This window comes from Orcinus orca, chromosome 19 (assembly GCF_937001465.1).
Source record: "Orcinus orca chromosome 19, mOrcOrc1.1, whole genome shotgun sequence".
NCBI lineage: Eukaryota > Metazoa > Chordata > Mammalia > Artiodactyla > Delphinidae > Orcinus > Orcinus orca.
In genome coordinates this window covers 44244739-44259240 of record NC_064577.1, presented here as the reverse complement: position 1 = coordinate 44259240, position 14502 = coordinate 44244739, and the positions used below count along the sequence as shown (strand labels likewise).

Genomic DNA, 14502 nt, shown 5'->3' with positions numbered 1-14502 from the left:
ACTTCAAAAACAAATAAACAAACTCATAGAAAAAGAGATCAGATTTGCAATTGCCAAAGGGGGAGGGTGGAGGGAGGGGGAACTGGATGAAGGCAGTCAAAAGATACAGATCTCCAGGGCTTCCCTGGTGGCGCAGTGGTTGAGAGTCCGCCTGCCGATGCAGGGGACACAAGTTCGTGCCCTGGTCCGGGAAGATCCCACATGCCACGGAGCAGCTAGGCCCGTGAGCCATGGCCACTGAGCCTGCACGTCTGGGGCCTGTGCTCCACAACGGGAGAGGCCACAACAGTGAGAGGCCCATGTACCGCCAAAAAAAAAAAAAAAAGATACAGATCTCCAGTCATAAGATAAATAAATACTAGGGATGTAATGTACAACATGATAAATATAATTAACACTGCTGTACAGTTTATATGAAAGTTGTTAAGAGAGTAAATCCTTAGAGGTCTTATCACAAGGAAAAAATTTTTAATTTTGTGTCTATATGAGATGATAGGTATTCACTAATCTTACTGTGGTAATCATTTCATGGCATTTGTAAGTCAAATCATTATGCTGTACATCTTAAACTTACATAGTGCTGTATGTCGATTATATCTCAATAAAACTGGAAGGAAAAAAGTGTCTCCTGTAGAAAGCATATAATTGGGTCTTGCATTTTTATTCAGTTAGGAAAATCTCTGCTTTTTAATTGAAGTGTTTAATTCATTTACATCTAATATAACTATTGTTATGGATGGATCTAGGGTCTACCATTTAACTACCTGTTTTGCAATTGTCACATTTTTTTATTACACTTGCTTTTAAAAAAATCAAATGCTTTTAGTATTCCATTTTAATTTCTCTATTTTAGAAAATTGTTCCTCCTTATTTTGTTTGTTAGGGTTGTTCCAGTGATTACAATATGTTCCTTAACTTATCACAGGCTACTCAGAGTTAATTTTATACCACTAAAGGGGGTTCATTTTCTCCCCTTCCCCCATCCTCTGTTTTATTGCTGTCACATATTTTGCATGTACATATGTTATAAGCTGTGCAATGCAGTGTTATAATCTGTGCTTTAGCTCGCCAGTTATCTTTTGAAGAAATGAAGAGAAAGAGGAAAAAAGTGATAATATTTTATATTTACCCACATATTTAGCATTTTGGTACCCCTGTAGATCTGAATTTCCCTTTGGTGTCAGTTCCCTTCAGCTTGATGAATTTCATTTAGATTTTTTTTTTTAGAGCAGGTTTGTTAGCAAAAAGTTTTCTCAGTTTTTGTTTATCTGAAAAACGTCTTTATTTTGCCTGTACATTTCAACAGCTATTGTCATTGGATATAGAATTCTGGGTTGACAGGTTTTTTTCCCTTTTTCTTTTCAGCACTTTAAATGTGTCGTTCTAGTGTCTTCTGGCCTCCATTATTTTTGATGAAAAGTTAATTCTCATTCCTGTCATTATTTTCTTATGGGTAATGGGTCATTTTCTCTAGCTTCTTTGAAATTCTTCTCTTTATCTTAGATTTTCAGCAGTTTGACTATAATTTGCCAGTGTTTAGTTTTCTTTATGTTTATCCTACTTGAGGTCCACTGAGCTTCTTGAATCTGTAAATTAATATTTTTCATCAAATTTGGGAAATTTTTGACGATTATTTCTTCTGGTACATTTTCTGTCCTATTCTGGTTTTAACCTTCTTCTGAGATTCCAAGTATATGTAAGTTGTGGCATTTGGTGTTTTCCCACAGCCCACTAAGCTCTTTGCCTAAGGGTGCTCCCTAGCCACTCCACCCCACATGGACTGGGAGTACCTTTAGGTGAAAAGCTATATAAACACACGTCTCACCCTGCAGTTCCTTTCTTTCAAGGATCAAATCCCCACCAATTTCTGCCTGCTTTTGGCTACTGTTTGGTGCCCTAAAATAGTTGCTTTTGAATTTTTTGTCTAGTGTTGATAATTCTTATCTATGGGAAAGTCATTCCAACATAAGCTATTCTACTATTACCCAGAAAGCTACCGATTTTTAAAGAATTTATTTTCTGGCTACCCTAGTGAATTCTTACAATTTCTAAAAGTTTTCCAACTTCATAGTTTTAAGCTTATATGTCTTTGGTTATAATATCTGTGCATAATGATGTTTTTTTTCCTTCTAAGACTTCTTTTTGTCTAGAAGCTCCAGAACAATGTTATTTGACAGTGGGAGTAGCTGGAAAAATCTTTAATAATATTGACTTTAGGGCTTCCCTGGTGGTGCAGTGGTTGACAGTCAGCCTGCCAACGCAGGGGACACGGGTTCGTGCCCCGGTCTGGGAAGATCCCACATGCCGCGGAGCGGCTGGGCCTGTGAGCCATGGCCGCTGGGCCTGCACGTCCGGAGCCTGTGCTCCGCGACGGGAGAGGCCACAGCAGTGAGAGGCCCACGTACCGCAAAAAAAATAAATAAATAAAATAATAATGACTTTAGTTTTTCAGCCATAAATACGATGCTAGTTTGCAACATATATATTCCTTAGGTTAAGAAGGTATTCTTTTACTTCTATTTAATATAGTTTTGTCACAAATAGATAATAAATATCATCAGAGGTGGTTTTGTCATTTGCCAAGAGGTTTGTATAGACTTCTCTTTTAACCTATTAAATAAATATCTAATACATCAATAATATTGAAACATCTTTATATTCCCAGGATAAACTATATTATTCTTTTAATATACTGCTAGGTGTGATCTACTAGTATTTTATTTAGGATTTTTGTATCTATATTAACTTTATTTTTTAATTTTATTTTTAAAATTTTTAAAAACTTTTTATTTTATATTGGAGTATAGCTGATTAACAATGCTGTGTTATTCCTGTCCTACATAGCACAGGGAGATCAGCTTGGTGCTTTGTGACCACCTAGAGGGGTGGGATAGGGAGGGTGGGAGGGAGACGCAAGAGGGATGAGATATGGGGATATATGTATATGTATAGCTGATTCACTTTGTTATACAGCAACAACTAACACAACATTGTACAGCAACTATACTCCAATAAAGATGTTAAAAAAAAAAAAAAAAAACCACCCCAGTGCTGTGTTAGTTTCAGGCACACAGCAAAGTGACTCAGCCATACACACATGCATCCATTCCCCTTCAAATTCTCTTCCCATCTAGGTCATCTCATAATACCAAGCAGAGTTCCCTGTGCTACACAGTAGGTCCCCCATTGGCCATCCATTTTAAACAGCAGTATGTACATGCCAATCCCAAACTCCCTAACTATCCCCGCCCCCCACCCTTCCCTCTATATTAACTTTAAACTGATTCCTTTTTGTGCTCTTTTAGAACTGTGGTTATGCTAGGTTATACGAAATGATTTGAGAAGTTTCTCATAATTTGAGAATTATGCTCTGGAATAATTTATATAGAACAAGAATTATTCATTACTTAAAGGTTTGAAAAACATCTAAAAAACTATATTAATATGAACTCAAAAAAACATTTAGCAACCTTTTCTTCTTTTCCCCTGGTTATTAGCCTGTTCAGGATTCCGGTTTTCCATTTCTCAATTCAGTTTTAGAAATTTATATTTTTCTCAGAAACTTTCACGGAGATTTTCATATTTATTTGCATGGAACTTTATTTTGTTTACATAGCACTTTGTTTTTGAAATAATCTTTTAAAGGGATAAAAATGATGCCCACTATCATAAAATTTAAATATGCATAAAAGCACAAAAAAGAAAATTAAAATAACTTGAAATCTCACCAACTTTATCAAATATTTCATTATCTTTAAAAAATTTTGGTGTTTGTTATTGCCTCTTTTTATTCTGCCTCATTTCTGTGTATTTGTGCATTCTCTCCCTTTTCCTTGATTACATTTGCTGATGATATATCAATTTATTGGATTTCCCCTCACTTCTGAAAAGTCCCAGCTCTTATACTTATTTAGCATTTGTATACATATTTTTCTCACTATTTTTAAGTTCAGTGGTTTTGTAACCACTAAGTTGTGCAATGGAACCTTTTCAAAATTGAAATCTTATGTGAAATCCCAGTGTATAAATAGATAAAAGCCAAGGACTTGTGATTAAAGCAAAGGGGATCGTGAGTGGAAGGAAGGGAGTTTCCCAGAGTTTCACTCACTTGACCCCACCCCAACCCCAACTTCTCTTTCTTATCAGATGCTTATGACTCCAGAGAGCACTATTAGACAACCACTGTTCTGACTTATTAATTCTGCTTTTATCTTTATTGTTTCTTTTCTCCTCCTTTCCATAGGCTGGTTTATTGCTCTTTTCTGATTTTTTTGAATTTGGTGCTTATTGTATTTCTTTTCATTCTTTTTTATTTAATATTGGAAATATTGAAGTCTGTAAATCTGTCACTCTGTACAATGCTGGTCACATTTTATAATATTTTACACAGATTGTTTTCTCAGTACGTGGTAATTATAATTTCACAATTATTGTCATCAGTGATATATAATCTTATGAGTTTTATCTGTTTTGCTACATTTTTCTCTTTTTTCTATATTTTATTATATTGAATATTTTAAAAATCTTTTGTTCTACTTTTATTACATTAGTGTTTGAAAAATCATAGTTGAACCCATTTGCTTTAATTATCATTGTCCAGGATGGAATAGTACCCATTAGCCCTATGTAAATAAGTAATTTAGCACGTTTTTCTTCTTCTCTATTCCTTTTCTAAATGCATTCAGATGCTTATTACATTTTTTTTACAAACGTCTTAATTAAGAATTACTTTTTAAAATAAGTTTTAAACTATACTTAACCACAAGTATCTAGATTTAACTTATTTGGCTGTTTTGAATTTCATCACCACCTCTTTCTGTTGATCAGTGTGTCCTTGAAAAGATTTTCTTCAGGAAAGAATGTAGGTGGTAGAAATTCAGAGCCACAACTGTTTGAAAATGTTTTGTTGGTCTTCATTTTATATAACCAACATCTTGACTATGCTTAGAATTCTTGAGCACAGTATTTTTCCTTTAAAACACTGTAAAACTTTCATCTTCTAGTGCTTATTTTGTGGAGAGGCCATTTTGACTCTTATTTTGTAGACTACTTATTTTTTTCTATGTCGGTGCTTGAGGAATGTTTTCATTTTCCTTCAGTCTTGAAATTTCAGAAGGATATGTGTAGATATTGTAATTTGTTCATTTATGCATTCATCTTTTTTTTTTTTTTTGTGGTATGCGGGCCTCTCACTGTTGTGGCCTCTGCCGTTGCGGAGCACAGGCTCCGGACGCGCAGGCTCAGCGGCCATGGCTCACGGGCCCAGCTGCTCCGCGGCATGTGGGATCTCCCCCGACTGGGGCACGAACCCAAGTCCCCTGCATCGGCAGGCGGACTCTCAACCACTGCGCCACCAGGGAAGCCCCATTTATATTTTTTAACAGCTTCATTGAGATATAGTTCTTATGCCATACACCCTACCCATCCTATTTAAAGTGTACAATCCAATGGCTTTTAGTATAGTATTCACAGAGTTGTGCAATCATCACCAAGATAAATTTTAGAACATTTTAATCATCCCCAAAGAAAACTTGAACCCCCTTAGCTTTCATTCTCTAATCTGCCTCCATCTCTCCCACAGCCCTAGGCATCCGCTAACCTACTTTCTGTTTCTGTAGATTTCTGCCTATCTTGTATATTTCATGTAAATGGAATTATACAATATGTAGCCCCTGTGACTGGTTTCTTTTGTTTGGTGAAATAATGATTTCAGAGATTTATTTGTATTGTAGCATTTCATTTTTTATTGCTGAATAATATTCCATTGTATAGATATGCCACATTTTATTTATCTGTTCATCAGTCGATGGACATTTGGGTTTTGTCCACATATTGGCTATTAAGAATAATGCTGCTCAGAAGACCTAAATAGACATTTCTCCAAAGAAGATATACAGATTGCCAACAAACACATGAAAGGATGCTCAACATCACTAATCATTAGAGAAATGCAAATCAAAACTACAATGAGGTATCACCTCACGCCAGTCAGAATGGCCATCATCAAAAAATCTACAAACAAGAAATGCTGGAGAGGGTGTGGAGAAAAGGAAACCCTCTTGCACTGTTGGTGTGAATGGAAATTTATACAGCCACTATGGAGAACACTACGGAGGTTTCTTAAAAAACTAAAAATAGAACTACCGTATGACCCAGCAGTCCCACTCCTGGGCATATACCCTGAGAAAACCATAATTCAAAAAGAGACATGTACCACAGTGTTCATCGCAGTACTATTTACAATAGCCAGGACATGAAAGCAACCTAAGTGTCCATCAACAGATGAATGGATAAAGAAGATGTGGCACATATATACAATGGAATATTACTCAGCCATAAAATGAAACAAAATTGAGTTATTTGTAGTGAGGTGGATGGACCTAGAATCTGTCATACAGAGTGAAGTAAGTCAGAAAGAGAAAAACAAATACCGTATGTTAACACATATATATGGAATCTAAAACAAAAAAAAAGGTTCTGATGAACCTAGGGGCAGGACAGGAATAAAGACGTCGATGTAGAGAATGGACTTGAGGACATGGGGAGGGGGAAGGGTAAGCTGGGACGAAGTGAGAGAGTGGCATGGACATATATACACTACCAAGTGTAAAATAGATAGCTAGTGAGAAGCAGCTGCATGGCACAGGGAGATCAGCTCGGTGCTTTGTGACCACCTAGAGGGGTGGGATAGGGAGGGTGGGAGGGAGATGCAAGAGGGAGGGTATATGGGGATATATGTATACAAATAGCTGATTCACTTCGTTATACATCAGAAACTAACACAACATTGTAAAGCAATTATACTCCAATAAAGATGTTTAAAAAAATAATGCTGCCATGAACATTTGTGTACAAGTTTTTGTTTGAACACCTGTTTTCATTTCTCTTGGGTAATATCTAGTAGTGGAATTGCTGGGTCATATGGTAACTCTCTGTCCAGCCTTTTGAGGAACTGCCAGACATTTACAAAATGGCAGCACCATTTTATATTCCCACTGGCAGTGTATGAGGGTCGTAATTTCTCTCCATCTTCGACAGCCCTTGTTATTGTCCATCTTCTTAACTGTAGCCATCCTAGTGGATGTAAAGTGGTACCTCATTGTGGTTCATTTTCCTGGTATCAACTGATGTTGAGCATCTTTTCATTTGTTTATTGGTCATTTGTATATCTTCTTTGGATAAATGTCTATTTAGATTCTCTGCTTGTTTTAAGATTGGGTTATTTGTCTTTTTATTATTGAGTTGTAAGAGCTTTTTATACTTCTGCATATGTCTCCTATCAGATATATGATTTGCAAAATTTTTCTCACTTTCTTGATAGCACCCTTTGAACTACAATAGTTTTTCATTTTTTTAAAGTCTTTATTGAATTTGTTACAATAATGCTTCTGTTTTATGTTTTGGTGTTTTGGCTGTGAGGCATATGGGATTTTAGCTCCCCGAGTAGGGATCGAATCTGTACCACCTGCATTGGAAGGTGAAGTCTTAACCACAAGACCACCAGAGAAGTCCCCAATAGTTTTTCATTTTTGATGTCCAATTTTTTCTTTTGTTGCTTGTTCTTTTGGCATCATATCTAAGAAACTGTTATCTAATCCAAGGTCACAAGGATTTATGCCTATTTTCTTCTAATAGTTTTAGCTTTTACTTTTTATTTACTCAAAATGTGATCCATTTTGAGTTAATTTTTGTATATTTTGTGAGGTAGGTGTCCAACTTCATTTTTTTGCATGTGGATATTCAGTTGTTCCAGCACCATTTGTTGAAAAACTATTCTTTTCCATTGAATTGTCTTCTCATCCTTATCAAAAATTTATTGACTATAAGTGTGAGGGGTTACTTCTAAATTCCCAGTTCTTTTCCTTTGACCTGTGTTTGTTTTTATGCCAGTATTATATTGTCTTGATTACTGTTGCTTTGTAGTAAGTTTTGAAATCAGAAAATGTGAATCCTCCAAATTTGTTCTTCTTTTTCAAAATTGTTTTGGATATTCTGAGTCTCTTGGATTTCTAAATGAATCATAGGATTAGCTTGTCAATTTCTGAAGAAAAAGCCAGCTGAGATTTTTATAGAGATTGCATTGAATCTTTAGATTAATATGGAAATATTCCCATATTAATAGCAGTAAGTCTCATATATGAACATGAGATTCTTCCCATTTATTTAGGCCTTTAATTTCTTTCAATAATATTTTGTAGTTTTCAGAGTTTAAGTTTTATACTTCTCTTGCTAAATTTATTCCTAAGTATTTAATTGTTTTACATTATCTTAAATGGAAGTTTCCTAATTTAATTTCATTTTTTCATTGCTACTATATAGAAATACAACTGATTTTTAAAAATATTTATTTATTGGCTGCACTGGGTCTTCATTGCAGCACATGGGCTTCTCTAGTTGTGGCGTGCGGGCTCCAGAGTGCGCAGGCTCTCTAGGTGTGGCTCGCAGGCTTAGTTGCCCTGTGGCATGTGGATCTTAGTTCCCCAACTAGGGATCGAACCCGCGTCCCCTGCATTGGAAGGTGGATTCTTAACCACTGGACCACCAGGGAAGTCCCATTACAACTGATTTTTGTGTATTAATCTTGTATCCTGCAAACTTACTGAACTCATTTATTAGACCTAATAGTTTTTCAATGGATTCCTTAGGGTTTTCTTTATACAAGATTATGTCATATGCAAGTAGAGATAGTTTTACCTCTTCCTTTCTAATTTAGACTCTTTCAATTTCATTTCTTGCATAATTGCCCTGGCCAGCACCAGTACAATGTTAAGTATAAGTGGTGAGAGGAGGCAGCTTGTCTTGCTGCTGATCTTAGAAGCAGGGAGGAAGCATTCAGTCTTTCACTTGTTGACCTAAAACAATCAAACAACCAGTTATTTTACCAGCAAAATGGGTTTATTTGGGAACAGCAAAGACTTGCAATTCAGGACGTGCAACTATGGTGATCCACAGGCAAATCCAGAGAACAGAAGAGAGGAACTTTCTTTTATAGAGGAGAAGAAGGAGTTGGGAGGGGCTATTATAAACCAAGAGTCCATTGGAGAAAACTGGGAGTTCAAAGTGTAATGGCTTTTCATTGGCTGAGTTGTGTAACAGTCTCTCATTGGCTGGGCTCTTGCAGGGCAAGGAGAAATTTTTCCTTCCTCCTTCTGGGTAGTAAAGTATCAACATTCTTCCTGTTGGAGTTACAAAGGTACATCTCTTCCTATTGGGTCTGCAATTGACATCTATGGGTAGGGCGTGAGCGCTCCCTCTTCTGGTATCCTGACTTACTTAAAATGAGGGTTCTATTTATTAATTTTTACACACCATTGTGATGTTAGTGGGTTTTTTGTAGATGGTCTTTATGAGACTGAGGAAACTTCCTTCTATTCCTAGTTTGTTGAGTGCTTTTTTATCATGAAGTGCTGTTGAATTTTGTCGAATGCTTTTTCTGCATCTGTTGAGATGATCACATGGTCTTTGTCCTTTATCCTATTAACATGGTATATTACATTAATTGATAGCATTTATTTTTTACCTTTTAATTAAACTCATTTTTTCATTCTTTAGCCTTTAGAGGAACTTGGAGGAACCTATTAAATGACATATGCAATAAATGTGATGCAGGTCTTGGAAGTTGATGGTGGTCCTCAGTGAAATTTTTACTTCCAGAACTTCATCAAAAGTACATCTTATACCCCATCAGAAGTTCTGGTAATGGCTATCTAGGATTTTTTTGTTTGGTGTTGTTGAGTGGTGTGAATGTAAAACAAAATTTTAAGTATGCTTATGTAACCCAACTGTATAAATTCATAACATTATCTTGATAGTATATATAATACAGTTTCATATTTTTGGAAGTAGAAATTTTTAACCATGTTATTTATATGCTTTTTAGGGATTATAATTATTTTATGGATAATAAAGTGTATAGCTAGCATTTCTGGCAATTATAATCATTATCAGTTTATTTTGTCTTTGAAAATTTGTAAATGCCCCCCCAGTTTCTTTTAACATAACATCATTTGTTCCATATTATATATTTCTATCATGTATAGAAATAATATATAATTATGCTCACATAATTGCAGTTTCCTTCTCTTGGACACATTTTTTCTTTTCCATGTGGGTTCCTTCAATTGGTTGCATTGTCGTTTTCATTAATGATGCATCTGCTAATTAATTTTTCTTCTTTGAATGCCTGCCCTTTTTGTTCTTGATTTTGCAGTTCAGCTCTATTTTAAATTTCAGTTCTATTTACTGGTATTTCTCTCTAGCTTCTATTGGCTTGTGACTTGTTTGTAATGTTTACATGTTTATGAAACTGACAGTCCAGCCTCTGCCATCGGTGATAATTAATATTTGAATGTTTCTTTAAGATGGTTTAGAAAATAGTTATTTCTTATGGTTAATATATGCATTAGCTTTCTAAATTCATAGCAAGGTCTTGGATTATCAGAAAATGTCATTTACAGGCATATATAAAGTTTTATTTATTTTTTATTCTGGTGAAATATATGTAGCATAAAATTTACCATTTTAACCACTATTAAGTGTACAGTTCTGTGGCATTAATTACATTCCCCTCGTTCTACAACTTCAAAGTTTTTAAAGAGAAAATAATACCTGTTTCTTAGTCCTTCAGATTTTCCTCCTTCTCCCTTAGTACTTTTTCTTTTCCATTGATCAACTTTCCTTTTCTTTTAGATACTGAGGAGTTCCTGGGAGAAGTTTTGCGGAATGAGAACCTTAGTGCTGGTGCAAGGGACAACAGAGACCATATTCTACGGGGCTTGCAGCAAATCAAAGCTAGGTTTGTATAAACCGGTTCCATTATTCTTCTTCATAAGCTTTAAAACAATTTATAATCAGTAAAATCTACTTTAATTGTATATAAATTAGCAAAGTAAGACACACCTATCATAGTTCTTTATACTTGGTAGAGGCTTAATAAATGTGTACTGAATTGCACTGGAGGTAGGCAGGCATATTTAGGGTAGTTTACCAAAATGGAAATATTTTGATAATTATGTATGTTAAAAAAATTATTCTGCTTTCTGCTTTGGATTGTTATGTTAGTCTTTATTGAACACTTTTGCAAAATGTGTGAAAAGCTAAATATTTATGCTTGTCCAAATTACTGAAAGGGAAGATGTTAAGCAGTATGAGGTAATTTTCGTTAGGATTTTTGGTCTTGATTTTATATCCGCATGTCCTTTCCTAATAGAAAACTTAAACTGGACTTATCCAGTTGATTCTCTGAGCATAGTAGAATGTCTTAGTCTCAGACTGATTGGAATATCATGCTCATTAAGTTTTTGGTTTTTTTAAATTAAAAGCCCTGACCTAATTTGTACCTTTTAGAATGTGAGCACCTGACAGATGCATACACTTGCTTGATGGTGGAAGAAATAAAAATTTTCCTTTACAATATATTTCCCGACCACCTCTTGCTTGAAATGTGGTAACTGAACGAGAGTTGGGGATAAGAGAGTGTTACTTTACGTGTTTTCCAACTTGGAGGCAATGTGATTCAGAATGTTTGAACTGAGTACTTTTAGTCAAGGGAGAGCAACTGCAGGGATATGCCTGGGATTTGTTTTTTTGTTTGTTTTTTTGGCTGCACCGTGTGGGATTTTAGTTCCCCACGTTGGGAGCACGGAGTTTGTTTTTTTTTTTTTTGTTGTTGTTGTTTTGACTGTGTTGGGTCTTAGTTGCCGTACGCGGGCTTTCTCTAGCTGCAGCGAGCAGTGGCTACTGTTCGTTGTGGTGCGCGGGCTTCCCATTGAGGTGGTCTCTCCTGTTGTGGAGCAGGGGCTCCAGGCACATGGGCTTCAGTAGTTGTGGCACGTGGGCTTCAGTAGTTGTGGCTCGCGGGCTCTAGAGTGCAGGCTCAGTAGTTGTGGCACACAGGCTTAGTTGCTCCACGGCATGTGGGATCTTCCCGGACCAGGGATCGAACCTGTGTCCCCTGCATGGGCAGGCAGATTCTTTATCCCCTGCGCCACCAGGGAAGCCCGGGAGCTCTTAACCACTGGACCACCAGGAAAGTCCTTATACCTGGAATTTAATGTGTGGCTGACCAATCTTAGCATCTACTTTAGAAGCCTCATTGAAACTCCTTAGAAGCAAGCAAGGAGTTTTATCCTTTCAAAGGGCACAGCCAGAATATATTCCTTCCAGGAATGTGCGAGAACCTCACAAGATGCCCTGCTGGATCTTAATCGATCTTTCCTGCTGGCTAATTAAACGTCACTTTTACTCAGCAACTGGGGACTGTGTAATTATCAGCCTGGGTTGCCCTGAATAATTGAAACAAACAGAATGCAAAAGATGGGAGCTTTTTGCAAAATGAGAATATCTATAATTTATGGTAGGCTGGAAGAGTGTTTAAAACAAACTTCCCCATAATGTTACTTTATTAGTAGATGAGTTTAGGCTTAGTTGTGTACCTGAAGGCTCAGTTAGTAACTTATAGAATTTTTTATTTTTTTAATACAAAGTTGACCTTTGTATTTTAGGATTATTATAAGGATGGCACGAAGAACAAAGGTAGAATTATTTTAAACTGTATTATAGGGAGAGGGCTGGCCATAATATAATTGTGTATGTTGTATTAATGGTATAAATGGTGATACCTTTTAACGGTGTTAATGGTATAAATCTGTGATAAGGAATGTAAAAACAATTTTACTGCATCTGTAGAGACAAATATACAATGAGTAGGAATTCTCCTTTCCCATATTTGTACCACAGAACTTGGAAGGGACTAAATTTCAATCTGAAATTGATAATAAAAGGTGATTTTGTGGTGACTCACTGTTATCCCTTACATATTACTTCTTAGTCCTCTTTTTAAGTGCATACACACTCATACACACATACCCATGCTCGCACACATAGAAGCTGTATTTGTTATGAGGTAGAGAGGGTTCCTTGTTCTCAGAGGACTTGCTGTGTGGTTTGTGGGATAGACATTCAGGAAATAATCAGCAGGAGTTTTAGGAAACATCTGCATTGTTGATGGGAGCTTTCTGTTCATTGATTTGTTGCAAGAAAGATGACACTTTATTTAGAATTTCATAATTATCAGATCAGGAGGAAATGAGGAGCCAGAAATTAGATACTGTACAAGAAAATGGAAAAATGAGACTTTCCTTTGGCAAGCTGTTTGAAATTGTCTTACATTTGCCCGTTCAATCATCATCCCGTTAATGTAACCCTTGTCTTACTGAATCCTCTTTTTCAGCCACGTTGCATCTATAGCCCCATGTATGGCTGGTTGATGTTATGCCTGTATTGAAACCAGCTGGTTTGAAAGCACTGAAAGCTGGTACAATGCCAGCCACATTTACTTTTTTGTGTGGAAGTTGTATCTCTCCCAGAGGCTGGGTGTGAAAAGAAATTTGGAAGTCATCAAACTTGAGAGTTAAATGTATATGGCAAGTTGCCAAGTAACATCAAAAGAATTAAAGTCACTTAAAAAGTTTTATCTTTAGTCATATTAAAGCAATAAAATTTTAGGGGTTTGGTAAATTTGTGGGGGAGGGTAGGAACCTGTATAAAACTATTGATTTGGCACATTACGGCTTATTTGGAAGGTGGGTAAGAAATCTAGCAGGATGATCTCGGAAAGACACTAGATAAATGTAAATACCATACATACATATATTCCTCCCCCAACTTTCCACTCTATCTTTGTTGTGTCCTCGCTTTAATTCCTTTAATTCTTTCCTCAATACTGTGCTCTTGAGAATGAAAAGGGCTGAGAGAAGTGAAAATAGCACTGGCTCTGATTTTTGGTTAATTCTAGGGGCTTGGCCCTAATTTTTATGGTGGCTCAGAATTCAGTGCTGTTTGCATGGCTGTGGACTCACTGTAAATCAAAGCATCTGACTGCATCACAGTTGTTATGTGCCATTTGCCACCCTTCTGTTGCCTAGAGTGACCGACCCCAGGAAATGACAGTTGTGTCGAGTCATGGATGTCCAAGTGCTCATCTGTTTTTCAGTACAGGTAGCTTCACTATTCTCTGTCCTCCCAGACTTAAAATCATATCTGTAGTTCTATCGTTATAGGTTTTTTTTGGGGGGGGGGGCTTAAAAGTGTTACCAATGAAGGATAATGTTTTTCATGTAAGACAAAATAAAAAAAGGATAACGATTTCTGTAAGTCCAAGGAAATGAAGTCCTGTTGTGGTATTTGATGTCCTGAGCTGCGATGTTCATTGCTCTTCTTCACACTGCCTCCTCATTTAAACCTTCTCCCTAAAACTAACGGCTTTCACTTTCTGAGTCCAAGTTTTCACTGAGCTCTTTAGAGAATGATTAGGATGAAAGCCAGGCAGAGGCTCCTGCTGTTTTATTATGGTGGTCACTGCAGTACCAGCACCAGCTGTGAGACACCTGGAATGAAGCAGACTTGATCTACACTCAGACGTTTGATGGCATTCTTATGCATTTGCAGAAACAGTTGAGCATTTCTTAAGTTTGATTCAGGGGAGGCCACCTGACAGCAAGA

General features: G+C 36.5%; 1 protein-coding gene across 1 annotated transcript in view; it reads left to right on the top strand.

Moving 5' to 3' along the window:
* The window catches only part of SKAP1 (src kinase associated phosphoprotein 1), a 283028-nt gene that overhangs the window by 24111 nt on the left and 244415 nt on the right, over nt 1–14502 (top strand). The window contains exon 2 of the mRNA XM_012537805.2: nt 10690–10795. Coding sequence (XP_012393259.1) covers nt 10690–10795 — 106 coding nt within the window. The remainder of the gene's footprint in view (nt 1–10689; nt 10796–14502) is intronic.